At 36.2% G+C, this 27,849-nt stretch overlaps 3 protein-coding genes across 4 annotated transcripts; all 3 read left to right on the forward strand.

Annotated features, from left to right (window-relative positions):
- The first annotated feature begins 2,109 nt into the window (after nucleotides 1-2,109).
- Nucleotides 2,110-4,593, forward strand: LOC111499962 (transcription factor HHO6-like). 2 transcript variants are annotated; one of them, XM_023151716.1, is made up of 5 exons: nucleotides 2,110-2,419; nucleotides 2,609-2,817; nucleotides 2,902-3,292; nucleotides 3,888-3,967; nucleotides 4,075-4,593. In XM_023151716.1, the coding sequence occupies exons 1-5, from the start codon at nucleotides 2,116-2,118 to the stop codon at nucleotides 4,357-4,359; spliced, it is 1,269 nt and encodes a 422-aa protein (XP_023007484.1). In that variant the 5' UTR covers nucleotides 2,110-2,115; the 3' UTR covers nucleotides 4,360-4,593. The 2 variants fall into 2 exon arrangements, with proteins under 2 accessions (XP_023007484.1, XP_023007485.1); XM_023151717.1 differs by having other exon boundaries at nucleotides 2,111-2,419; nucleotides 3,891-3,967.
- A 2,282-nt stretch (nucleotides 4,594-6,875) lies between these two features.
- LOC111499964 (la-related protein 6C-like) lies at nucleotides 6,876-9,806 on the forward strand. Its single transcript, XM_023151721.1, has 10 exons — nucleotides 6,876-7,571; nucleotides 8,025-8,106; nucleotides 8,209-8,303; nucleotides 8,395-8,466; nucleotides 8,550-8,629; nucleotides 8,727-8,805; nucleotides 8,893-8,940; nucleotides 9,027-9,095; nucleotides 9,180-9,311; nucleotides 9,396-9,806. Exons 1-10 carry the CDS (start codon nucleotides 7,221-7,223, stop codon nucleotides 9,636-9,638), a joined length of 1,251 nt encoding a protein of 416 aa, XP_023007489.1. The 5' UTR covers nucleotides 6,876-7,220; the 3' UTR covers nucleotides 9,639-9,806.
- Nucleotides 9,807-23,696: 13,890 nt separating this feature from the next.
- LOC111499974 (peroxidase 10-like) lies at nucleotides 23,697-25,457 on the forward strand. The gene is made up of 3 exons (XM_023151737.1): nucleotides 23,697-23,958; nucleotides 24,032-24,223; nucleotides 24,674-25,457. Exons 1-3 carry the CDS (start codon nucleotides 23,701-23,703, stop codon nucleotides 25,265-25,267), a joined length of 1,044 nt encoding a protein of 347 aa, XP_023007505.1. The 5' UTR covers nucleotides 23,697-23,700; the 3' UTR covers nucleotides 25,268-25,457.
- Nucleotides 25,458-27,849: the final 2,392 nt, after the last annotated feature.

The raw sequence follows: 27,849 nt of genomic DNA on the forward strand, positions 1-27,849 counted from the left end.
CATTCACATATATATATATATATATATTTATGCGAAGAAAGTAGACTGCAATGAAAAGAAATCTCACTCACGAGAACTCAAACGACAAGTAAAGGCTTGAATGTGATTTGAATATGGTAGAAGACTTTTCACTCTCACCATCACCAAAGGTAAGTGGAACTCGTGTACACTACAATACTACTAGTTCTTATATCGAGAAGAATGACATACTCATATTTTTTTCCAATGATCGTGATTATTAAATCGAATGGATGTCATTTTTTTTTTTTAAATTTGGTTGAATTATAATTATAATTTAATTAAAGATCGAATGAAAACATAATTGGAATTTAAATAACATGTATCCTATTTAAAAAAAATCATATTATATAATTAATTAATTAATTAATTTGTTGATGTGAATTTATTTATTATAGAAAACCACCCAATTGCTTTTAAATTTAGAATAAAAATGAATTATTTAATAGTGAAAATAAAAAAAAATGAAAAACATTTATTTGATCTTAGATAAAACGATTAAATAGAAAAATATTAATAATGAATATGATAATTTTTTGTTTACTGGAGAAAAAAATAAGAAAAATTTTATGATAATATCTTTTAATTTTCGCTAGATACATTTAATTTTATCAATATATAAATAAGTATATAGCATCAATTAAGAGGTCATTTTTATACTGAATTTTTTTAAAAAATATCTCCATAAATTCATCAATTATTAAAAAGTTTAAACCTCTTCTATTATTATTATTATTATTATTATTATTTTATAAAATTATTTTATTTTAATATTAGAATAGGGTTAATGAAGATAATGGGTAGATGGACATTTACGGAAATATCCCTAGATTAAAGCATAGGTATTGGGTTGGTGAGAGATTTCATTTTATTTTTTTATTTATCCTAAGATAATTGCATCAATTTTTAGCTATAAATTCATTTATTATGATAAAAAATTCTATATTGATGAATGTTTGCATTTACTTATTTATTATTTATTTTTTTTGTAGACTCATATTTTATTCCGAACAAGTTTGGATTCTTTCTGGGTAGGTGTTGGAGTAACGATTTAGCTTGTTTCGTCCCATATAACACATAAATGATGACCTCAACCGTTGTCAAGTTTTTCGTAGTTGAGTTCTTCATTGTTGAGATTTGTGCGGTGGGTAAGTATCAATTTCATGTATTCGTGCAATATTTCAAGTGAAATGAGTATCATTTTCTCTCCACAAGCTATTGTTAGAAACAACTACACCAAGGATCCCATTTTCTTAATTCACCCGATGTTTTTCAATAAGGATTCATTTGTTGCGGGATTGTTCAATAGTTTTGGTTGTAAAATGTTATTGAATACGGTGAAGGATATGACCATGTTTTTAAATTACGAACTATTGTTTCATATTTTATTGTGAAGATCCTCATTTCATACCATGCAAATTCACCTATCGTCTCCTTAGAGCAGGTATCCAGCCTAATAGACATCTCTTACCTGTATAGATATATATATATATATTTTTTAAAATTAATATGTTAATTTTTTAAATATTTTATTATATTTTTTCATTTAAATTATGTTAAAAATTATGTTGGAAAGATATTATAAAAATAGAGAAATCAAGAATTAAAAAAAAAACGAAGATTTATTATTTTAATTTCCACCGATTTTGTATTATGGTTAATTGTTTGAAAAAGAAATAACTGCTCATTAAATATTTAGAAAATAAAATAAAAATTTTAAATGTCTAATTACAAAACTTTTATAAAATAAAAATTTTAAATGTGAATATTAAAAAGTAAAATTAAACTTTTTGAAATAGAATAAAATTTAAAATTCCACCACAAAATATAATCTTTAAAATAAAATAAATTAAAAAAAATATTTACCACAAAAAAATAATAATTAAAGAAAGAGAAATATTTGTTGCATTAAAAAACGAGTTAACTCGATTTATGAAAACCAAATATGCGAGGACACGAACATGAGTTTGATAACTCAGTCAAAACTCGGCGATGTAATGGAGCACTCGCCGATCAGAATCTCCGCATATCACACCATTTTTATTCTTTTTGAAATTCCCTATTTCGGTTCCTCTCTCTATATATATTTATATTTACATGTTGAAATTTATTTTTCATATATTTTTTTTCATTTATCCTCCGATTTTTAATCCAAAAAATCGAAACCAGGAGAAGCGGAGATCAATAATGGGTTCGCTTTCTCCTGAACTCAGTTTGGATTTTCGATCCACTTTTGTGCCGAAATCGGTCACCGATTTCTTCAAACAGGTCTCGATGATCGATAATGTGTCCGAGAGGATCACCAAACTTAACGATTTCGTCAAAAGTTTGGAGGATGAAATGAGGAAGATCGATGCCTTCAAGCGGGAGCTTCCGCTCTGTATGATTCTGTTGAAAGATGGTGCGTTCTTCTCCTCTAATTACAGATTTCGATTCGATGTCCTATTGTTTGTTTCTGAGATTTGGATTTTGGGGAATCTCTTTGAATATCATTCAAATGGAAACGTTTCGAGTGATTTTTGGGTTTTTTTTTGTTTTTTTGTTGTTTACCCTAATTTGCACTTATGGATTGTTCATATTTGTTCTTCAGCCATTTTAGCTGTGAAAGAAGAGGAGTCAATGCAATGTTCAGTTTCTAGAACTCAACCGGTTTTGGAAGAGTTCAAATCTCTGAAAAAAGAATTTGATGAACAAGATTTTAGAAACGGAAAAAATTATAGAGATCAGAAGAATTGGATGAGGTCAGTTCAGCTTTGGAACTCGGATGATAGTAAACGAGATTCCAAATTCGAAACTAAGGTATAAGAATTTTTCGAAGAATAAGAACTGAGGAATTTGTGCATTTTGTGTTCTTGATAATTAGATTGGAATTTGCTGTCACAGATAAACGAGAAAGGAGGCCCTGTAGTGACTCAAGTTTCATTGCAATTCTGTAGAAATAAGAATAGTGAGAGGAGCCAAGTGCCATTGAAGGCATATTCTGTGTTCCCTTCAGCCATGGCTGTGAGGAAGGAGGATAAGGAGGAATTTCCAATTCATAGGCTTTCTCTTTGCACTCCGGGAATTAAGAATCCGATAGAGGAATCAGCTTCTAGTGGTTCGAGATCGAGCGGGACTAGAGCTGTTTCTTCTTCGGCTATGACTGCTCCGGTGAGTTTACGAACCGGAACGCAGCAACAGCAACAGCAGTTGTCTCGTAAGCAAAGGAGATGCTGGTCACCAGAGTTGCATCGACGTTTTGTTAGCGCCTTGCAGCAACTTGGAGGCTCACAGGGTAAGAAATGAAGCTCAATGTTAAATATAAGATTACACATCTATTAACTGATGAGGTTCCTGTGAGATCTCACATCGGTTGGAGAGAACAAAACATTTTTTTATAAATGTACAAAAACCTCTCCTTAGCAGATAAGTTTTAAAAACCTTGAGGGGAAGCTCGAAAGGAAAAGCCCAAAGAGGGCAATATCTGCTAGCGATGAACTTGGATTGTTACAAATGGTATTAGAGCTAGACACTGGTCGATGTGCTAGCAAGGAGGCTGAGTACGGAATGGGGGAGAGACGAGGTGGTGTGCTAGCTAGGACGTTGGGCTTCGAAGGGGAGTGGATTGTGAGATCCCAACCAGAAAGGAGAATGAAACATTTTTTATAAAGGTGTGGATCCTCTTCCTAGCGGAAAGCCCGAAAGGGAAAACTCAAAGAGGACAATATCTACTAGCGGTGGGCTTGGGTCGTTAGATTCCTCATGTTTAAATGATTGTTGGCTTGAAATCATGTAAAACTATAGACTTTTTTCATCATGGTTTAAGGTCAAGAGCTATGAACTTGTTAATATCAATTTTTTCTGATTCAAACTTTAATTATTTGTTTTAGCAGTGGCCACACCGAAGCAGATTAGAGAGCTTATGCAGGTGGATGGCCTCACCAACGATGAAGTGAAGAGTCATCTGCAGGCAAGCTCCAAAGCTTGCTTAATTACTTTTGATGTCTGTTTAGCATTTTAATGTTTGGATGGCTCGTTTACAACCATGAAGTTAATGATATTTTTCGGTTGATCCAGAAATTCCGACTTCACACGAGAAGACTTCCAGCATCTACAGTTACCCCTACGAACCAATCCATTGTTGTTCTTGGGGGATTGTTGGTGGCCGAAGATCAGTTCGGCGAGTCATCAAAAGCTTGCAGTTCTCAATCTGGGTCACCCCAAGGTCCCCTTCAGTTAGGTGGGACTGGCGGGACGTCGACCACCGGGGGAGACAGCACGGAGGACGACGACAACGACGTAAAATCAGAGAGCTACAGCTGGAAGAGCCGAAGTAAAAGAACAGGAAAGGAAGATGCATAAGAAGTTAGAAAAATAAGTATTTAAGGTACATAAAAGAAAGGCAAAGGGTGTTGAGAGAGAGAGAGAGAGAGAGCAAGAGGGTATGAAATTTTGCAGGATTAGAGTCCCTTCCCCTTTAGTAGAAAGACTACTAATGTCTACCACTGTTAAAATGGTACAAATTGTTTGTAGAAAACTATGTTTATGTGAACATATCAAGTTCATCTTTGATAAAAAAAAAAAAAAAAAAAAAAATTAATTTCTTTTTGGAACTAGATCGAATCATCGATCTTTAAAATGATAATTAATGTCTTATCCTCTGTGTTTTGTTTTGTTTTTTTTTTTACTTTTTAATTATAAATTAATTGTGAAAAACCATAAATGAAATCCTAAAGATGAGTGGTTGTGAATGTAAGAAGATGCTAAATTTGTTTGAAATTATTTGGGATTGTGTTGTAATTAGTTGTCAGATTCTATGCATTTGCAAATGAATGGATCAAAATGGTTGGCTCTGCAAAATGACAAAAGGAAAGATCCTCACTTATCTTACTCAACAATATTTTTTATTTTTTATTTTTTATTTTTTATATTTTAAATAAAATACTTATTATTATTATTCTTATTATTATTCTTCAACTTCAAACTCATTACTTTTGTTATAAAATGACAAAAAACTCCTTCTGGTAATAGAGAGAATCTGATTGGCTCTCCAATGAAAAAGGGCCCACATGGAATTTTATTTTATTTTTTCATATTTTTTGAAGTTAAAGAAGTGAAAATGATGGAACAATATATTATTTTGTTGTTAATTTGTTTATAATTTATTTGGTCCAAATAAAATCTTTTGTTTAGATTTTTTAAATAAAAAACAAAATAATAATAATAATAATAATAATATTTGTGGTTGTGTTATGAAATTTGTGTGTCCATGTGACATGGAAATGTGGGTAAGTGTGTGTGTAGTTTGGTGCTCACATGGAGAACAAATTCCAATTTGAGATTCCTATGTTCATACATAATCATCTCTCTTCCATGTTATTTGGATACATATGAGGATGGAATATTCCTTTGCATCTTCTTCCATTTTGTTTTTTCGGCCCGTAAAAAGGGTATTTTGGTCATTTCCACCTCCTGCCTAATCATGTAGTTTAAAGTGGTTTAATTAGGGGTTAAAGTAGAAGAAAGAAGGAAAAGGAAAGAAATAAGGAAGATAGACAATGGAAAGTTCGATAATCTATGAGGACATTCAATCTCGACATTTGAATTGTTCAAAATTGTCAGAGTCCAATGTGACTACGACGCTCAAGCAAGGACAAAGAATGTAAGAAGAGATTTCGATGACCTAGTAAAGTTTTATACCGATCCAATGCCTATGGAAATGAAACATTTTCCAATATTAAGTACATTTTTTTAATAGTAAAAATTTGAGTTTTTAAGTTGGTTGTTAACTTTGGCTGAATTAGTTTGAACCCAATAGAACTAATCCAATCGTGACGTAAACTTGAACTCGTGACTCGAATAGGCTTGAATCATACTGAATGGACTTGAATCGAGTCATTCTTTGGCAACGAAAAATCAATTGAACCCATTAAAGCCCGTCACAAACTTGACAAAAAAATCAAAAGATTATAGTGTTGTTGTGTACAATGAAGTATGAGGCAAGAATCCATGATGATTGGTGAAAGAAGCTCTAGATCGTCGACTTGTCGAGCAGATCTTATGAGGATGCGTTGAGAAGTTGCATCTATGATGGCTATTGTCGCTAAGGCCAAATCCTCAACGTATGAACCTGACAAAGAGTTCATGTCGAAGTCGCAATTGAGACACGGATTGATGATCTAAATAACTCGAATAAAGTTCACAATCCAACCTAATAAAGTTAGGTTAGATATTCCGAATGGGTCGAATTATAAACTTATATAAATACCCTCTAAAAGGCCCAAACCTTGGTGGCTTATAAAAATGAAATAATTGGGCCTAAAAAAGTAATTGGGCTTTGGATAGTCCATACTCATCAAGTAGTATAATAATTATAATATTTTATTATAACAAATTAAAATTAAATATTTAACAAGCAAAATATAAAATATAAATTTTGAGCTCTATGCCGTAAGAGCTAAGCCAAGGTTCTAGGTCTCCGAGTCCGCTAACGCTTTTTCAAAGAATTCTGCATCCATGGACATACGGCTTGGAAAATCTTCCCTTTCTGCTAGAGCTTCATGGGCGTTGTCTCGTTCCAGTCCTAACTAAATCATAAAACAAGCTAAGCATTCCATCTTATCATCTCAATCGAGTCGATCCGATTCTTATATATTGCAGATCAGAACCCCGTCCAAGAATTAGATTGATTGCCATTTTATAATTATCCCCAAATATTTTTTAAACTCATTAAATTGATTTGATTCAGTTAGGGGGTTATATATCCTATGTTTTTGTTAATAAAATCTTCTATGAAGAATATTTAAATTTTGTAATTCAAAAAAAAAAAAAAAAAAAAAAATTGTAGGCCACGTTTTAGGGAGACCGTAAAAGAAACATTGGCGTTGAAGCAGAGAGGAGACGACAAGGAAGAAAGGAGGGAAGTTCTTGGTGAGAAATGGCAAAATGGAGAGCCACTTGGGCGAAATTCCCACCTCGAAATCCTCAGTCAAACTCAAATCCAACGGCCCTTTGTCACAAAATCCTACCCTCCTTTCAATCCACCCCCAGATGCATATATTTGGGCGCGAAATCTGCGTCGATTTGCAGATTTCAGTTACTAAACTTCAGGCTAAATCTTACGCGCGCGCGCACACACACACACACTGAGATTTCCATAACCCTTATGCGTTCCAAACTCTGCTTCGGATTAACGCAAGGGGAAGAGGGGAATCGGAGAAGATATGGCGGAAGCGAATCCGGAAAAGAAGGTGAATTCGAACCCTGAAATGGAGGTCGTCAAACAAGCTGTTAATGGCGATGCTGGTGTTGGTAGTAGTACCAGCAATGGTGATCTTTCCTTCAAATTCAATGCTCAAGCGCCTGAGTTCTTCCCTAGATCGCAAACTCAGATGCCTGTTTCCGGCTATTTTCATCCCTATTTCCATTTTCTTGGTGGGGCTCCTGCTACTTCCGACTGGTTCTTTATTGGCGATCAAGAACCCACCTATTTGATCCCTAATCCCACCATTCCCCTCCCTAATTTCTCTAAGAATCCCCGTTCTGATGATATTCACCAAAAACTCATCAAACAGGTACCTTGTTTCATTCTGTTCTTGATTCCTTTTTGTCTCGATTTCTCTTATATTTCATTGTTTGATTCCACAATCCTGCTTCCTGTTCTGTGTTCATCTGAATGATCAATCACCAAACCATGATTATATGTATGCTTCTTGCTTTTTGGTAAATATATGATAGTCCTTTAGAACTCTGTATTTGGATGATCAATGTGCCATGCTCGTAACTAGTTCATGTTATCATTTTGACTCTCACTTCAAGATTATCTATAATAATGTTCTTAAGGTACACTTCTTTTCCATTAGTTTTCTCCTTGGATTCCTTCTTAACGTGTTTGATCTCTCTTTCTTTATGCTTTGAACTTAAAGGGTTTGATATGCATAAGTTCTTCTCTATCACTATAATCTCATATATGTTGTTCATATTTGGAACATCAGTTCAGCATCTTATGAATGATTTCAATTTTACAGGTAGAATATCAGTTCAGTGACATGAGTCTTCTTGCAAATGAATCTCTTGCAAAAAGCATTAGCAAAGATCCTGATGGTTACGGTATAATCTTTGGAAGTCTATCACCTGGATGTGTTAATTCAAATTTTCGATATGTTTTTAACTGAATTATGATTTGTCTTTCTTTCGTTTCCCTTTATGAAGTTCCAATTTCTGTTATTTCGTCCACCAAAAAAGTGAAGTCCCTCTCAACCAACAACAATTTGATAGTTCAAGCTCTCCGCTCCTCTTCAAAGCTTGTAAGTTCTTAAGTTAAGCACTCAATTTTCCACTCTTTCTGGAAAAATAAGAACTCTTCATTTATTGTGATTCATATCTGATCTTCTGAAGGTTGTTAGTGCTGATGGGAAGAAAGTTAAGCGTAAGCATCCGTTTACGGACAAGGACAAAGAGGAATTGCTGGTAAGATCAACCATTGTACAAATGATGCAGAACATTTACCTTTAGCTGAGTAAGGTGTAATGTTTTTGTTCATTGATTTGCAGTCCCGCACGGTCGTTGTGGAGAATTTGCCCGACAATCACTCACACCACAACCTCGAGAAGATATTTAGCGTCATTGGGAGGTAGTTTCATTAACATCATCACTCAGTCTTATTCCTTGTTCTATTAGATGTTTAAACTGTCTTCACTGAGCTTCATTCATTAATGATATCTGACCAGTGTGAAGACTGTCCGAATCTGCCATCCCCCAGAGTCGAATCCGTGCTGCTCTAAAGGTGAATTGTTTATCAGTAACAAGGTATTGTGAATCATCCTTTACTATAATGTATATCCAAGGCACTTCTCCTTAAAATCCTTTTCTCATTGTTACTTCATTTGTTTGAAGCTTCATGCACTTGTGGAATACGAGACTGCAGAGTTGGCTGAAAGAGCGGTATGCATCTATTGTACGCTATAGGTGATCGAGTTACTTGTATTCAATCTTTTTATTGTCTTTTCCACGTTTTTTGTGCCTGCTAGGCTGAGAAGTTAAATGATGAGAGAAACTGGAGGAAAGGGCTCCGAGTAAGGCTATTGCTCAGACGCTCGGTAAGTGTAATAAGATGATGTGTCTGCATTTTCATTATTTACGTGCTCCTGCTTAGTTCAACTCTAATTATTATTTCTGGATAGCCGAAATCGGTTCTGAAGACTCGAAAGTCCGATTTTGATTGTATTCTGGATGAAGATGATTCACCATCTACTGTATCCACTGAACAAGAGTCCTCTCTGCCAAATATCACTGAACTGATAAACGATTGCAGTGTACGTATTTCGTTTCTAAAACTTTTTCGTCCTTGATTAAATGATTTGTAATTCTCAAATGACATGAAATATCTGGTTTACTAGTCCGAGGAGAACTCTACATCAGCTAAGAAGGGTTGGGGACGAGGCCGTGGGAAGGGTCGTGGACGAATTCATAGCCATCTCGATCGTAGCTGTAGCTTGCCGGTGGCAGCAATGCAATCAAGTAGTCAGGTTGTTTGTGAAGCATCTTCCAAACTCACTACGAAGAGTCCGAGAATGCCTGATGGGACGAAAGGGTTCACCATGGGACGAGGCAAGCCATTGAGCTCTAAACCTGTATTTTGAATGAATAGAGAAATGTAGGGAAACCTTTCTTTGGTTGTTGTTAAGTAGGGTGGAAAAAACTGACTATTTTGCTGCTACCTATGCTTGTGTCATTTTTGGTAATAATGGATATGTTTGATAGGATTTTGGTTTATATAATGTGGCGCTGGCCATCATTCTATTTTTCTAGCCCTTATATTTTTCGAAGTGCAGATATATGATATCATGAATGCTGGATGAAGGATTCTTTGTGTCACAATTGCACTTGTTCAAGACCTAGCTATTGATGACACAAATAGTGTATGATTTAGTTTCCTTATAAATAGGTTCAACTTCGCTATTGATGACACAAATAGTGTATGATTTAGTTTCCTTGTAAATAGGTTTGAGGCTTAACTTAACTATTGGTGACAAATAATGTATGATTTCGTTTCCTTGTATACAGGTTTGAGACTTAACTTAGCTATTGATGACACAAATAGTGTATGATTTAGTATTTCGAGACTTAACTTAGCTATTGATGACACAATAGTGTATGATTTAGTTTCAGGTTCAAGACTTAACTTAGCTATTGATGGCACAAATAGTGTATGATTTAGTTTCAGGTTCGAGACTTAAACTTAGCTATTGATGACACAAATAGTGTATGATTTAGTTTCAGGTTCGAGACTTAACTTAGCTATTGATGACACAAATAGTGTATGATTTAGTTTCAGGTTCGAGACTTAGGTTTGAGACTTAACTTAGGTTCGAGACTTAACTTAGCTATTGATGACACAAATAGTGTATGATTTAGTTTTATGTTCGAGACTTAGGTTCGAGACTTAACTTAGGTTCGAGACTTAACTTAGCTATTGATGACACAAATAGTGTATGATTTAGTTTCAGGTTTGAGACTTAGGTTTGAGACTTAACTTAGGTTTGAGACTTAACTTAGCTATTGATGACACAAATAGTGTATGATTTAGTTTCCTTATAAATAGGTTCTAGACTTAACTTCTCTATTGATGACACAAATAGTGTATGATTTAGTTTCCTTGTAAATATGTTTTGAAAAATGAAGTGAGAAAACTTTGGAAAAACGTTTTGAAAACAATTTAAGAAAGTAGTGTTATATCTAGCAATATGACGATGACTTATATAAATTTGAATGGTTCGTCGTATTCTCAAGACTCTCGGGAACTGTACCAGTAACTGCTTTTGTTGGTTTCCTATTTTATCTAAATAAATTTGAATGGTTCGCCGTATTCTCAGGACTCTCGGGAACTATACCAGTAACTGCTTTTGTTGGTTTCCTATTTTATCTAAATAAATTTGAATGGTTCGCCGTATTCTCAGGACTCTCGGGAGCTGTACCAGTAACTGCTTTTGTTGGTTTCCTATTTTATCTAAATAAATTTGAATGGTTCGCCGTATTCTCAGGACTCTCGGGAACTATACCAGTAACTGCTTTTGTTGGTTTCCTATTTTATCTAAATAAATTTGAATGGTTCGCCGTATTCTCAGGACTCTCGGGAACTATACCAGTAACTGCTTTTGTTGGTTTCCTATTTTATCTAAATAAATTTGAATGGTTCACCGTATTCTCAGGACTCTCGGGAACTATACCAGTAACTGCTTTTGTTGGTTTCCTATTTTATCTAAATAAATTTGAATTACCAGTAACTGCTTTTGTTGGTTTCCTATTTTATCTAAATAAATTTGAATCTAAATAAATTTGAATTACCAGTAACTGCTTTTGTTGGTTTCCTATTTTATCTAAATAAATTTGAATGGTTCGCCGTATTCTCAGGACTCTCGGGAGCTGTACCAGTAACTGCTTTTGTTGGTTTCCTATTTTACCTAAATAAATTTGAATGGTTCGCCTATTCTCAAGACTCTCGGGAACTGTACCAGTAACTGGTTTTGTTCGTTTCCTATTTGACCTAAGTAAATTTGAATGGTTCGCCGTATTCTCAGGATTCTTGGGAACTTTTCTAGTAACTACTTTTGTTCGTTTCCTATTTTACCTAAATAAATTTGAATGGTTCGCCGTATTCTCAGGACTCTCGGGAACTTTCTCAACAACTACTTTTGTTCGTTTCCTATTTTACTTAAATAAATTTGAATGGTTTGTCGTATTCTCCGGACTCTCGGGAACTGATCCAATAACTACTTTTGTTGGTTTCCTATTTTACCTAAATACATTTGAATGGTTCGCTGTATTCTCAAGACTCTCGGGAACTTTTTCAGTAACTACTTTTGTTGGTTTCTTAAATAAATTTGAATGGTTCGCCATAATCTTATGACTCTCGGGAACTTATCCAATAACTACTTTTGTTGGTTTCCTATTTTACCTAAATAAATTTGAATGGTCCGCTGTATTCTTAAGACTCGGGAACTTTTCCAGTAACTACTTTTGTTCGTTTCCTATTTTACCTAAATAAATTTGAATGGTTCGCCGTATTCTCAAGACTCTGGGGAACTTTCTCAATAACTACTTTTGTTCGTTTCCTATTTTACCTAAATAAATTTGAATGGTTCGTCGTATTCTCAGGACTCTCGGGAACTGATCCAATAACTACTATTGTTGGTTTCCTATTTTACCTAAATACATTTGAATGGTTCGCCGTATTCTTAGGACTCTCGGGAACTTTTCCAGTAACTACTTTTGTTGGTTTCCTAAATAAATTTGAATGGTTCGCTATAATCTTAGGACTCTCATGAACTTATCTAATAACTACTTTTGATGGTTTCCTTTTTACCTAAATAAATTTGAATGGTTCGCCGTATTTTCAAGACTCTCGGGAACTTATCCAAAAACTTCTTTTGTTGGTTTCCTATTTTATCTAAATAAATTTGAATGGTTCGCCGTATTCCCAGGACTCTCGGGAACTTATCCAATAACTACTTTTGTTTGTTTTCTATGTTACCTAAATAAGTTTGAATCATTTTGTTGGGTTTTATGTCATAAAACTCATAGTTTGTAAACAAAAACATATTCGGTTTTCAAAAACATATTCGATTTTCAATAAAGTTGTTATTGATGTTTCTTCAGTAAAGATTGTTATTGAATAAAGTGAATGTTACGATCATTAATCTAAATCCAATAAACTAAGAACACTCTGGCTATAGTATAATTACTTGAGCTATATGTAGAGATATAAGAGTGGATCAAGTTCAAGTATATAGTCAAAATGATAGCGCAGGATGCGCTTGACAGCCACTAGATGCTCCTCTCTAGGTGCTTCCATAAACCGGCTCACATATCCAACAGAATAAGCAAGATCAGGATGAGAGTTTACCAGATAGCGCAGACTCTCGACAATGCTGCGGTAATTGGTGGAGTCGACTGTCATCGTAGTGCCGACCTTCCTTAGTTGGAATCGGGCCTCCATTGGCGTCCTTGTAGGACTACTGTCCACAAGCCCAGTTGTGTCTAGCAGCTTCTTCGCGTATGCACTTTGGCAGATGGAGATGCTGGTAGAATTCTGTTGCACTTCGATGCCGAGATAGTAGCTGAGCACGCCGAGATCGCTCATCTCGAAGTTTTTCGACATCTCCTCCTTGAACCTTCCGAGGACTTCCACGTCACCTCCAGTGATTATGAGGTCGTCGACGTACACTCCCACGATCAGTCGCTTCTTGCCATGGCCGTGCGTGTACATGCCATGTTCAATGGCACAACGTTTGAATTTCAGTGACAGTAAGGTACTGTCGAGCTTTGCGTTCCAGGCTCGTGGAGCTTGTCGAAGCTCGTAGAGTGCCTTGTGCAGGCGCAGTACTTTATTGGGATTGTCGTTGTCCAGGAAGCCAGGTGGTTGTCGGACATAGACGGTCTCCTTCAGCTCTCCGTTAAGGAAAGCAGACTTTACGTCCATATGGTGAACCTCCCAAGAGTAATGTGCCGCAATTGCTAGCAAGAAACGAATGAATTCTAACCTTGTCACTGGCGCAAATACCTCTTCGAAGTCCACTCCTTGCCATCTCTAACGTGTTTTGTCAAATGGTCAAACGGAGATATTCTGAAATCGTGTGAAGAAGGGAAAGCTGAAAAAACTCAGGTTTTATCTAACAAGGCTTTCTCCAAGTACGCTCGTACTATTTCAGAGATTTGCTTCCACTCTTTGGTGAAGTTGTACACTTGAGGGCTTCTCCCAGCATAGGAGTGGTCGATAACATGGGGCATAAGTGGCCGCCTACCACATACTATTTCAAAAGGGTTTTTCCTGTCAACGAGCTTTGTTGGTAATTGAAGCTAAACTAAGCAACATCAAGCATTAGTACCCAGTTCTTCTGTCGCATATTGATGAAATGACGTAAGAACTCCTCAAGCATATTGTTGAATCTTTCAGTTTGTCCGTTAGTATAGGGGTGATAACTAGAAGAGACATTTAGGCTCGACCCCTAATAGCTTGAACAACTCGGTCCTAAAGGTCCCTGTAAATCTCGAATCGCGGTTGCTGATAATGCTAGTGGGAATGCCCCACAACCTGTCGAAGATGACCAAGATGGACTCCATTTCTCCTACCTTGGGGAGGTGTGCCATAAAATCTAGAGAAATAGTTTCCCACGGTCGAGAAGGGACTGGTAAAGGTTCTGGTAGTCCCGAAATTTTGTTTTGTTCAACCTTGTCTTGTTGGCAAATAAGACAAGTCTTTGTAAACTGTGTCGCATCGTTGCAGAGATTTGGCCAATAGTACCCCTTTTTAGAAGGGCATAGGTTCTCTGCCACCCGTTGTGGCTTGCCCATGGTGTGTCGTGGCATTCTTTAAGTAAGAGTCTCCTCAAGTTCCTTGACTGGGGAACGTAAAGACGATTTTTCTTCATGAAGAGTAAATTTTCCTCGACCCAAAACTGGCGAGTTTTTCCCTCTTTGGCTAGCTGCATGATGGCTTGGGCGGTCAGGTCTTTGGCTAGGTGTTCTTCAATACTTTCTCATATTGTTCCACTCAGCTTACTTGCTTGTAAAGGAGCTGACATGCACAGGGCTGCATGTTTGCTCTTCCAACCTAAGGCATCTACAGCTTGATTTGCTTTACCTAGCTTATGTTTGAACTGAAATTCGAATTCAGCCACACATTCTTGCCAACACGCCTGTCTCGACCCTCTTGGATGTCCACATACTTCAAATGCAACCACAATTTCGCATCTTCAACTAGATGCATGATGGCCACAGTGATCTTTTCTTCCTTTTTCTCAATGTCAGTCGCCTTAAATTAGTGCTCAAGGTCAAAGATGTAGTTCTCGAGGGTCTTGGAATCTTGAGCCCCAGAGAAGGGCTTGGGCTCAGGAAGATTGACATTGTTCGGTCGCGTTGTCCTCCGGGTAGGGGCTTGATTCTCCACCGCCTTTACGACAACGTTTACTCTAGTGCTGATGCCTACCATTTCTTCCCTGACAACGTCGATGGCTGCCTTCACATCTTCAGATAACTCAGTGACCATCTGAAACATCGCCTTTTTGGGAACTGTCTAAGCCATCAACTTGCTCCTCAATCAAGCCAGTAGAGCTTGTCGAGCTATCACCTCGCTCGAAACCACCATTCTTTGTGGTTTATGTTTCTAGCTTTTTCATTCGCTACATTATTTCTTGAATAGGCTGCCATCTAACCTATGCTTTATTTTTTCAACGGTGAGGGTCTTGTCAGCAAGTTCCTTCACTCGCTTGTTTAGATATCGAATACTTTAGGGGACTTCCCGCAAGTATTGCATTTGTTCTTTTATATCAAATAATCTGGTGACGTGGGACTTGTTCAACTATTTGGTCGTAGACATGTCTATCGATCACTTTGTAGCCAACTAGGCTCTGATACCAACGGTCACAATTGTCTTTTCTTGGCAGCAGATTCGGCGATTGTGCGACACTCACTCTCAGCATTGAGTGAGTCAGCCAACTCCGGATCATGTTGCCTACGATCGGGCAACGTGTATTCAAATCTCGGGCCTCAATTTGAAGAGAAGGTTTTAGAAAACGGGGGAGAGAGGTATTGGAAAATGAGTTTTGAAAGCAAGAATGAGAGAGAGAGAGAGATTGAGAGTGGTGTTATATAGCATGCAAGCAAAAAGGTAACAACAGTTTAAACAATATATAACTTTTGGGGGAGGGAGAATTTGACAACTAGTCGCATACCCTTATAGTAAATTATGAGGCATTTCATGTCTACTAGGCATAACCATGATTTCGCCAAAAACGTCATCCTCTTCAAGAAAACAAGAAAGAAATAATACAACATGAAACTAGCAAAAGAAAGCTGTAAAATAGTACAAGGTTGTCGGTTATAAACTTTTTATTTTATTTTATTTTATTTCTATTGCTGTAATATGCTTTCTCCATAAAGATAGGCTGTGGATATTGGGTAGAAGAGTGAAACTAATTTTTAGGAAATAGAATTAGTGGAAGAATTACCGTGTATATTTTCTACTTATTGAAATCTGTTATTGCCTGTTTTCAATCATGTCTTACCTAGAGACTGAGGGGTCAGAAGAGAGAGATTAAAAAATGAGGTAGGAATTGACTGTCAGGCGCCAAAGCACTGGTGCGCTAGAAGATGATGCCTCAAACGATATGAGTGTACGAATTCAAGAAAAGGAGGGATCTGTTACACTTAAATACTCGATGTTGACACGATGCAACCATGCAGCTTGGGCGATTAAGATGCAGGTATTTATGATGGAACAAGGTGTTTGGGAGGCAATTGAATCACCCGAAATAGTAGATAACTGCAAAAATAAAATGGTATTAGCAACTATTTATCAAAGTATTGGAGAAGATACGTTGCTACAGTTGGGTGCCAAGAAAACGACCAAAGAAGTTTGGATCATGTTGAAAAATATGAATCTAGGTGCGAAAAAAGTGAAAGAAGTTAGGATGTAGACTCTCTTGCGGGAGTTTGAAGCGTTGAGGATGGGTGATTCAGAAAGTATTGAGGAGTATTCTAGAAAACTCACCATTATTGTCAACAAATTGAGAGGCCTTGGCAATAGTGTGGATGATATCCTAGTAATTAAGAAACTTCTACGATCCACCTCTAAAAGTTTATTCAAATCACTTCAACGATTGAGGAGTTCAGTGATCTCAAAACGAAATCTGTTGATGAGATTATTGGATCACTCAAAGCACGAAAAGTTGCAGGGTTTGGAGAAAAATATGAAACTATTCTCCTCACTTGTGTAGAGTGGAAGGGACGAGAGAATGCAAAATTCTCAAAGAAAGAAGGGAAGGATCAAGGTAGTTCGAAAGGAGGTAGGGGACGGGGTCGTGGAAGAGGGAGAGACCGTGGGAGAAGTGACTGACATCGAGAAGATGAAGGAGAGTCACAAACTCAGAAGAAGAAGTTTGACAAAAGTAAAATTAAATGTAGATGTCAGCAGATAGGACACTTCGCATCAGAGTGTTACACAAAAGACAAACAACTCAACTTGATAGAGATGTAGAAGGATGAGGAGTCTTCATTGCTGATGATAGAGGCGTGTGAAATTAAAACTACACGTGACAAAGAGCCTGATTTTGTGATGCTGAATAAAACTATAGTGCCTCCACCGGCAAGTATTGGAGCTGAAAATTCCTGGTACCTTGATACTAGAGCAAGCAACCACATGTCAAGAACAAGGAGGGTGTTTCATGAGCTCGATACATCTGTTGTTGGAAAGGTATGTTTCGGTGATAACTCTATGATAAACATTTGTGGTCAAGGAATAGTGCTCTTCAAATGCAAAACTGATGAACACTTGATCTTATCACAAGTCTATTACATACCCAAACTCAAAAGCAACATAATAAGTTTGGGACAACTAGACGAGAGTGAAAATAAAATTGTCAAAGAGGACAGTGTAATGAAAACATATGACAGGGCCAGTAGCTTGATTATTATGGTGATCAGACAATCCATCAGATTGTATGTACCAAAGCTAAAACTTGCGAATCACGTGTGTTTAATGGAAAATATAAATAACGATGGTTGGCTCTGGGATGCGAGGTATGGACACCCGACTTTTCACTATTTAAAGCAATTAACTGACAAAAAAATGGTTGAAGGGTTGCCGAAAATCACCCAGGTCCATCAATTCTTATATGTCCAGTACAATTGAAAAGGAGATATTACATTTCTTGTGTTTAGATTTACATGCTAGAGTCATTTAAGTAGTCTTGATCAAGGTATTTTGTGGAGTGATTCGAATCACGAGTTTAAAAATGAGTTTTCTTTACTCTTGGTCTTGATTATCAAGTTAGTTCATTCCAAAACTTTTCATTTGATTAATTCCTTATTGTTTTTGAGGTTCTTGGATAATTTAGATCTAGAGATCTCGTTTTTTAACGAGGTTTTTAGATCAAACCTAAGAATTTCATATCAACTAGTTTCCGTGCTGAGCACCCTGTGATTCATGCAGATTTATGTGGTCCGATCATTCTATCATCGATGGATGGTAACAAGAAATTCAAATTACTCATTGAAAAAAAGTCTGATCACAAGCTAAAAATCTTGTCACCGACCATGGTGGTGAGTTAAATGAATGTACAGTTGTGAGTCCAAATCTTTCATGAATTGAATGACTAGAAACCGTTAGAAAAGGATTAACAACTCAATGCTCCAAACAAAGACTTATTAAACCCATACAATACTTCAGAATTCCAAACAACTCAATGCCCAGAATAAGAGTTTCTTAAACCTAGACTAAACAACTCAAAACTCTAAACACAAATTTATTAATTCTCGACTTCATAACTCGACTTCATAACTCAACTAAGCTCAGCGACCCTTATATACACATGGCATTTCCAAATGGCCTTATTAACAACTAAGGCCAAGAGAGAACCATTCCAAGATAAAAAGACAAAATAACTTTTTTTTTTTTTTTTTTTTTTTGAAGAAGAAGAAGACCTCTACATTTTTATGACCTTATCTTCTAAGGCTAAATTGGTTTATCATAATATTTTAGTTCAAACTTTTTGGGATCAAATTGATTCAAAGAGACAAGATGATAGAGATTTTGAAAAGATTTGAAATTTTTGGTTGATATGAATAATCTAAGAACAAATACATAAGAGTATCTTTTAGGCCCCTTTATAAGAATTGAACCCTTTTTCTTTACTTTAGAGGTTTTTAAAAGAGACTCAATTGAATCATGAGTATCATGAGGTGAATGTTGAGTATTAAAATAGTAGTAGACTCCATTAGGTGTCCACTCAAATATTATGACAGGATGGGTTGGAATAGGAATAGGAATACCACTCTCTTCTACGATAATAAATAATTATCTATCTTCCAACACTTCCTCAAAAAGAATATTTCTTTTTTAGCAAAAAAAAAAAAAAAAAAACTCCATTACTTTTTTAATTTATGTATCACTTGGAATTATTTTTTATTGAGGAGCCGATAATTTGTGAAATGATGTGGTAGGAGGTCATGCAAAATGGTCTTCAGGCTATAGAGAAGAACAAGACGTGAGCATTGACTAACTTACCATCTGGACACAAACCCATCAGTTTGAAGTGGGTGTTTAAGTTGAAGAAGAATAGTGGAGAATCTGTCATCAAACATAAAAGCAAGACTCGTGGTGAAGGATACGTGTAGCGGTTAGGAGTTGATTTTGTGGAGGTTTTTGTGCCTATGGCTAGACTGGACACTATAAGGTCGATTCTTGTCATTGTAGCTCAATATGAGCCGGAGGTCCATCACTTGAACGTCAAATCAGCGTTTCTAAATGTGGCTTTCAAAAAGAAGTGTATGTTGCCCAACTTGAAAGATTCGTCATCAAACTGAAGAGCACAAAGTGTACAAGTTATCAAAAACCCTCTATGATTTATGGCAAGCACCGAGGACGTGGAACATACGTTTGAACAAGAGCTTAAAGTCTAAACTTTGTGAAGTGCTCGCAAGATCAAAGTGGTTATACAAGAAATAATGGAGCTGAAACACTCATAGTTGGCGTGTACGTTCGACGACTTGATTGCCACTGGTACAAGTGTGGAAGGCATCAAAGAGTTCAAGCAGAAAATGATGAAAGAATTTGAAGTGGACCAAATGAAAATTGTAACATGCTAAAAGGTGTTTCATCAACTTAAGATGGTAAAGTGCAACCCAGCTACGTATCTCATGGAAGCAAAGTTACAACGAGAGAAAGATCCTGAATGAAACTTGATGAATTCCACTAAGTATAGGCGCGTCATTGGAAGTTTGACGTACTTGACTCATACTCGTATGGACCTTCCATATGTTTTTGGAATGGTGAGTAGACATGGAAAACCCCTCAATGATGCATCATCAAGAGGTTAAACATATTCTCCATTATGTAAAGAGAACCACAAGTTACGGGTTGAAGTATCACAAAGGGGAAGGTCCTAAAAGAACCAATCGATTTTATCGATAATAATTTAGCGGGTGATATTGACAATACAAAAAAAGCATAAAAATGACATTTTATCTCAACAAAAATTTGATCTTTTGACAATCCTAGAAGTAGCAAACTGTACCACGGATGATACATTGTAACGTGATATTTTTTAAAATAATTTCACTTTCTCATGTATATCCAAAATATTGATTGAAAATGTGGACATCTCATGCCCAAAAAGAGTAGTAAGTTAATTATTGAAGTGGGTGTTGTCTTGTGGAAGTGTTCAAGTGGATGACACATGTAGAATAAAAGTCCTAAAACTTCCACTCATACTTTTTATTATGTTTCGAAAAGGTTAAAAAACATCCTTCGAATCATAGATATATGAATGAATCGAGATTATATTTAAATGACAATTATCATAAAGATAAAACTTTTATAGTCAAAAAACGTTTAAAAGAATTTATAGCAACTATCTAATCTAACAAAATACGTCATCTTTTTCGGAGCCTCAATTATAAGAACTGCACTATAGATCAATCTAATGTCGAGTGAGCTTCTTAAAATTTCTCGAGGTAATATGTGAGCGATGACAAAACATGCTAAAATGACCCGTGTTGATCTGAAGAGATAATATTTGAGTCAAGTGGATAACGTGTGCATATCGTAGAGGAAAGTTGAAACCATCAAGATAATTTTAAACGAGTTAAACCAAACTCAAGTCCTCTTAGATGCCCACGATCAGAGTCAAGCAATTTACTCGAGACATCATTTACTTCAATATTTGTTGAAGTTATTGTCTCGACCTTAGTTTGTTCAATACACTCCTAGCAACAAGTATGCACAATACATAATACAAATCACACAATCACGAAAACGTTACAGATCCTATAAACTAAAAGATCGCAACACTTTAGAAGGATCTCTTCGAAACTTCAACCAAAGGCAATTCATCATTTTCAACCAAATTCTACCGGTTCTATCTTATAAGATCGCAACCCATCCCTAGCCATAATCGAGTCAAATTTAATTCATTAATTAACCTTGGATAAAATTTAAAGATTTTCACTTAGAAACTAAAGTTGAAAGGAAGAACTTGAACCAAAAGTAATTAATTATTTAAAACTTGTGAACAAGGTTGATTCATGAACCAAGCTTAAATAATTTATTTTATTCATTAGTGCAAGATCATCAAAATGTGCCCGCAGAAAAGTTAACTAAGCACTATATTTAGTTTTTTTTCTTCATTCACGTGGATATTTCTTACAAGTACCATTATGGTTGTCCTTTATGACATCCCACAAATCATATCTAATATTATTTTATTTTTAGTTAGGTTTGACTAATTAATAACTTTGAGAAATAGGATGAATTGAGACGGTATTTTGTAAATACGTAATTATCTTGAATATATTAACTATTTCTTTATTTTCCGAGAAGGGACAAAAGAAACATCTTGTTCTTTTTTCAACAATTTCTGATCTCTAGTGAACCTCTCAATAGGATTCGAACCCATATGAAGTTCTGACCATCTGTCAGAGAAAAAAGAACGAATGGATCTTGTAGGATTCCCGAGAAATTCTTTGATTTCTTCCGGAAGCGGATGATTATTCATCTGCTTCTCACGTTCCGTGAATAGCCGGGACATTGAGGAATATCCAGAAAAGCATTTAGGGAATCGGTCTGATTCTATCTCTGTTCGTTCCGTTTGAAGAAAGGAAGGATCCCAGAGAATCGATCTTTCTTTTAGTTGTTGAATCTCTCTTTGATTGATCAATGTGTGATATTCCGAATCCTCATTACTAATGCTTCTCACGGCTGACAGAAGTTGTCTACTTTAGCCCGTTACATATCTTTGTCAGTCTCACAGTTTTAATGCGAGTCTGAGAGGTTTTTACTGTGTTATAAAAAATGATTCATTCTCCTCTCCAATTGACGTGGGATCTCACCAATTAAATAAAAAAAAATTACTGTGTTTGTATACATATTAAAAGTGATTTTTCAAAATTTCTCGACCAGTTGAATACATTTTACCACCAGACATTTTTTTTCCTCCATAAAACACCATAATACACCAATTTGAACCTACTCAATTAAAAAGGAAAGGGACATAAAAGAACTCATACCATTGAGGCGAGAGTGATCCTAATGATATAATGGTTTTGAAGTACTTAAAAAGAATTTATAATTACTTTTTTTTACAAACAATGTGCACTTCGTTTGTGGTGGCTAGATCATAAGAATTCTAAAATTAAATATGTTTGGTTGGAGAAATTCTATATTGGGTGATTTCATAAGAATTTTTCTAGAAAACATATGAATGTGAACAAAATATGTTAAAAGGATCCATGCTGGGTTGTGAGGATAGTCATCACTCTTAGAAACAGTTCAAGACTCACAATAGATATCGTAATCATGTTGCGGGAGATGGAAGGAAATGTCAGTGCCTTTAAGTGTCGAATCTTAACTTGAATTTTAACATGAGCTATTACAGATGGTAACATAGTAGAACCTCCCTTAGTAGGATGTAGCTTGGAGACAAACCAAGACAAAATCTAATAGGTTATGATACCTGAGTGAAAAATTGGTAAATAAATTAACCAAAACCACATGCGAACGAGAATAATCATGAGGATATGATAGTTAAGAAAAAACTTTAAACATTCGATAGCAGGGTTCATCTTCCTTTTTGGTGACTTTTTAGAAATTTTCCTGGCAAGCTCGTGAATCAGAATAAAGTAGGCTAATGTTTCCATATTGTAGAGGATATAGAGGAATGTCGAAGCCATTAATAGTTGAATCTAGATTCTAAATTCTAAATTTTGGGCATAGTGTTTAACACAATAATTACAGACGAGGATCAAAACCATAAACTTTGCAATGAGAATAGTATCTTATTGAGTTAAGTTAGGCTCGAATACAGACCAAACTACCATAACCATCATTGTAACGGCCCATTTCCACCACTAGCAGATATTGTCTTATTTGAGCTTTTTCTTTCGGACTTCCTCTCAAGACTTTAAAACGCGTTTGCTAGAGAAAGGTTTCCACACCCTTATAAAGGGTGTTTCGTTCTCCTTCCCAATCAATGTGGGTTTCTCACAATTCACCCCCTTCAAGGCCCAGCGTCCTCGTCAGCACTAGTTCCTTTCTCCAATCGATGTGGGACCCCACCAAATCCACCCCCTTCGAGGCCCAGCGTCCTTACTAGCACACCGCCTCGTGTCTACCCTATTCAAGAAACAGCCTCCTCGCTAGCGCATAGTCCAGTGTCTGACTCTAATATCATTTGTAACGGCCCAATCCCACCGCTAGCAGATATTGTTCTATTTGGCTTTTCCTTTCGGGCATCCCCTCAAGGCTTTAAAACGCGTCTGCTAGGAAAAAGTTTTCACACGTTTACAAAGGGTGTTTCGGTCTCATCTCCAACCAATGTGAGATTGTATCCCCAACCAATGTAGCATTCCTACCATTATAAATGGGGTTAAATTATATTATATTAAGTAAGCATGCAAGTTTTTTTCCAAATCAAAATGGCCAGCGCATTTAATCAACAATCAACAAATAAAATAATTAAAAGTGAAAGGATATGTTAATCATGTTCATTAAACATTAATTACTTTTCCCTTAGCCAACTTGATCTTGTTTTGTGCTATAATTAGTGGGAAGGCCACTATTGATCTCACTCAAAAAAGCTAAGTTTTGAATCCAATTTCATTGCCTATAAAACCAAAACATGAAAATCTACATGTTTATCAACTAAAAAAATGGCTCCAAAAACTCCCATTAGCCTCTCTTTTCTCTTCCTAATTCTTCCCATTTTCTTCTTCATTCAAGCTCTCTCTGCCCCTAATTATAATTATAACTATCAGAAAGCTTACAATGAGCTCAGTTATGATTTTTATGACAAATTGTGCCCTCGTTTGCCAATGATAATTCGATATCGTGTTTGGGCTGCCGTACAAAACGACTCTAGAATTGCTGCATCACTACTACGATTGCAATTCCATGACTGTATTGTAGATGTATGTAAAGTCCATTTATACGTTTTTATGGTGATAATGATGATGAAATTATTTTGTTCTTGTATTGTTTTAGGGATGTGAAGCATCGGTGCTGCTTGATGATACTAAAGATATGAAAGGTGAGAAAAATGCTCCAGGAAATGTGAAATCGCTACGAGGGTTTGAAGTGATCGATGACATTAAAGCGGATGTCGAAACATATTGTCCAGAGACAGTTTCATGTGTTGATATATTAGGTCTTGCAGCTAGAGAAGCGGTGTATCTGGTAAATTCATCTTTACTTATAACTTGTTGGTTGAATGTTTTTTTCTTCTTTATTTTATACCATTTTCATTTTTTATTTTCTTGCCTAAAGTGAATTTGAAAAGTTTCTGATGGTTGGATTAGTGATCTGAGCAACCCACATAAAATTCTCAATTCACAATTCAATCCAACTTAACCAATTTTCGGGTTAGGGTTGAGTAGTCGGGTTGTTCTTTTTTTTTTTTAACTTAATAACCAAAATCTCATAAAACTCAAATATCAAACATTCATAAGTCATAATGCATCACTAATTTCGGTTACAAATGTCAAATATTCTTAATAGTAATGTAGGATATGGTTGATTTGTAACCCTATTTTCAAATGGGTCGAGTTGATCTAATAAAAAAAATGTCAATACGAGACTCAAATTTTCTATTTTTCAACTAACACGAGTATTAATTTCACCACTCAGGTCGGAGGGCCATCTTGGAACCTTCCACTAGGACGTAGAGATGGCTTAACTGCAAGCAAAAAATCCGTCTTGGAACAGCTCCCATCGCCCAAGGCATCTCTTGAGAATAACACAGCCAAGTTCACCTCAAAGGGCCTCGATTTAAAGGACCTCGTGGTGTTATCAGGCGCACACACCATCGGCTTCGCTCGTTGCGTGACATTCAAGGTCCGCCTCTTCAACTACAAGGGCTCCGGCCAGCCCGACCCTGACATCAACGCAGGCATGCTCTCCGACTTGCAATCCATGTGCCCCAACAGAAACGACGGCACCAACGCCAATTTAGCCCCACTGGATGTGGTCACTGTTGACAGGTTCGACAATGAGTATTACACGAACTTGATTAGTGGCGTGGGGCTTTTGGAGTCGGACCATAGTCTAATGGCCGACAGCTACGCAGCTCATATGGTGAGACAATATAGTTATGATACGAATTTGTTCTATGATGACTTTGCTGAGTCGATGTTGAGGATGAGCTTGGTTGGGGTTTTGAGTGGGCGTGATGGGCAGATTCGAAAGAATTGTCATGTTGTTAATGTCGATGATGGGTATTGAAATACGTTGTTAGTCAATGGAATGTGAGCTCATATGAAATTAAGCTATCTTTTGTTGAAGGATAATATACATAAAATGTTAGGAGTTTGAGTTTTTGTTTAGGGAATTGTGTGAAATTATGTAGTTGGGTTTGTGAGATGTATCTCATATTTCAATGAACTAAGTAAATTAACTAAATAAGTTAATAATATGAAGGGGCAATTTCTCCTGTAACCCGATAATCTAACCAATTTGTACTATTTAACCTAAACTATAAAAGTTGAATTGGATTAAATTTTGTTTTACCGTTTGAGTGTTAGAATTTTTTTAAAACTAAATATAATTCAATCCTACCTTCAAAAAGATTATGAATATCTAGTTTGTAACCGTTCTCGTAAAGTTTGATATTTATATTACCCGTAAATTGTTATTGGAATGAATTTAGGAACCTAAACGGGTGGATTTAGGAAAAGACTTGAGTTGTTACAAATGGTATCAGAGCCAAACATCAGACGATGTGTTAGCGAGGAAGATGATCCCTGAAAAGGGGTGGACATGAGGCGATGTGCTAGTAAAGACGCTGGTCCCCAAAATGGGTCAATTTGGTGGAGGTCCCACATCGATTAGAGAAGGGAACGAGTCAGCCTCCTCGCTGGGGGTGGACATGAGGTGATGTGTCAGCAAAGACGCTAGCCTTGATGGGGTGAACTTGGTGAGGGTCCCACATTGATTGGAGAAGTAAACGAGTGTCAGTGAAGACGTTGCTCCCGAAGGGTTTCCAAGATTATGAGATCCCACATTGTTAAGAGGAAGCCAAAAGGGAAAATCCAAAGATAAATATCTTTTTGTGGACTTGGGATACAAACTAATTCAAGAAGACAAAGGGTTAGAAAAGTCTTGAAGTTTTGTTTGCACCAAGCTGATGAAATTTAATATTTTTAGTGTTTCTTAATTTGGTGGGGTCTCACATCGATTGGAGAAGGGAACGAGTGCCCGTGAGAATGCTGGCCTCGAAGGGAGTGGATTGTGAGATACCACATTCTTGAGGAGAAGCCCAAAAGGGAAAACTCAAAGAGAACAATATCGACTAGAGATGGATTTAGGCTCTTACAAACTAATTCAAGAAGACAAAGTGTTAGAAAAGTAACCTATAAATGAAAAAGATATGCCTTGAAATTTTGTTTTTGGCTAGTGTAAAATTGGAATTTAAGACACCAAACGTTTCATCGGCATTTTTCACGCTTTCTCTATAGTAGTATAGCTACTTTGCAAAGTCCACAAGTTCCCGTCAAAATCATTCTCATAAGATAGGAAAAGAAGCAGTTCAAAAATCGATTTTGGCCCTCATTTGCACCAGTCTGGTCGATCCCAAGTTCACTAACAAATAGAGGCACGAGATTTTATCATCTCACTAGAAATCTAGCTGTCTTCAAATTCTTGGTTAACGTTCGCACAAAACATGTTGTCTGTGAAGGAGTACAAGTGAGTCTCACATACAAGTTTGTTGTCTAAGATAAAGCCCAAAGATTTGTTCTTCAAGAAGGTGAGATCAGTGTCGTAGCTTAGCCCACAAACCACCACTAGTGCATTTGGGTTGATTTGATGAATAAGATTAGCTCCTTGACTCGTACTAAAACCACCTATCAACATTCTAGTTTGGTTCTAGTAGTTCGTTTCTCAAACTCATTGCTACCACCTTTTGCATATTTATTACGATGGAATTGTTCAAAACATAATCTTTAATAATGCTTCATTGAATAAAGTTCATTGATCCATTGATCCAACTCCACTGTTGGCTTCTCTACGGTTTATTGCATCCATGGAAAATGCGATCAAAGCTTCATATTGGCGAGGAAAGAGAAGGGTCCACGATATAAGCTAGAAAAAATTATCTTCATGCCATGAGACCTCTTAAATCAAACCAGGAACAAAGACATAAAAAGCTTATGCCCAGAGTAAATAATTACCTGGTGTCGAACCGTGGATAAAAATTTATCAACACCTAAAATAACACTTAAGGTCCGTAAAAAAAGAAATATTTTTTAGATAGAGATAATAACCAAACTTGTATGACTCATATTTCCACCGATTTAAAAGTTTCTAAAAGAGAAAAGAAATAAAAGAAATAAATAATAAATTAATTAAAAAAAAAAAAGAACATACTTCAAATTTATTGGGATGTTTGAGTTTGGTGGGGTAGAACAGAACACAGTTTATAAGGGATGGAAACCTTCCACTAGCAGATGCATTTTAAAGCCTTGAGGTTATTGCGAGAGGGAAAACCTGAAGAGGACAATATTTACTAGCGGTGTGCTTGAGCTATTAAATGGTATCAAAGCCAGACATCAGACGATGTGTCAGTAAGAATGCTGGACCTCGAAGTATTATTTTCACGCTAAAGTATTATTTCCACTTATCTGCCTCATTCTTGTCTCACATCAAAGATGAGCAAAAATCATTGCTTTGAGCACTCTACCCTTTTGCATTAACACATAGCGAAGCTCCTTGTCTGATGCATCACTATACACCACAAAGTTACCTGAACCATCTAGTAAAGCAAGTACCGACACTCTTAAACTTGAAATTCCGCTCATTAGGTAGTC

The sequence above is a fragment of the Cucurbita maxima genome, unplaced genomic scaffold (genome assembly GCF_002738345.1).
Source record: "Cucurbita maxima cultivar Rimu unplaced genomic scaffold, Cmax_1.0 Cma_Scf00027, whole genome shotgun sequence".
NCBI lineage: Eukaryota > Viridiplantae > Streptophyta > Magnoliopsida > Cucurbitales > Cucurbitaceae > Cucurbita > Cucurbita maxima.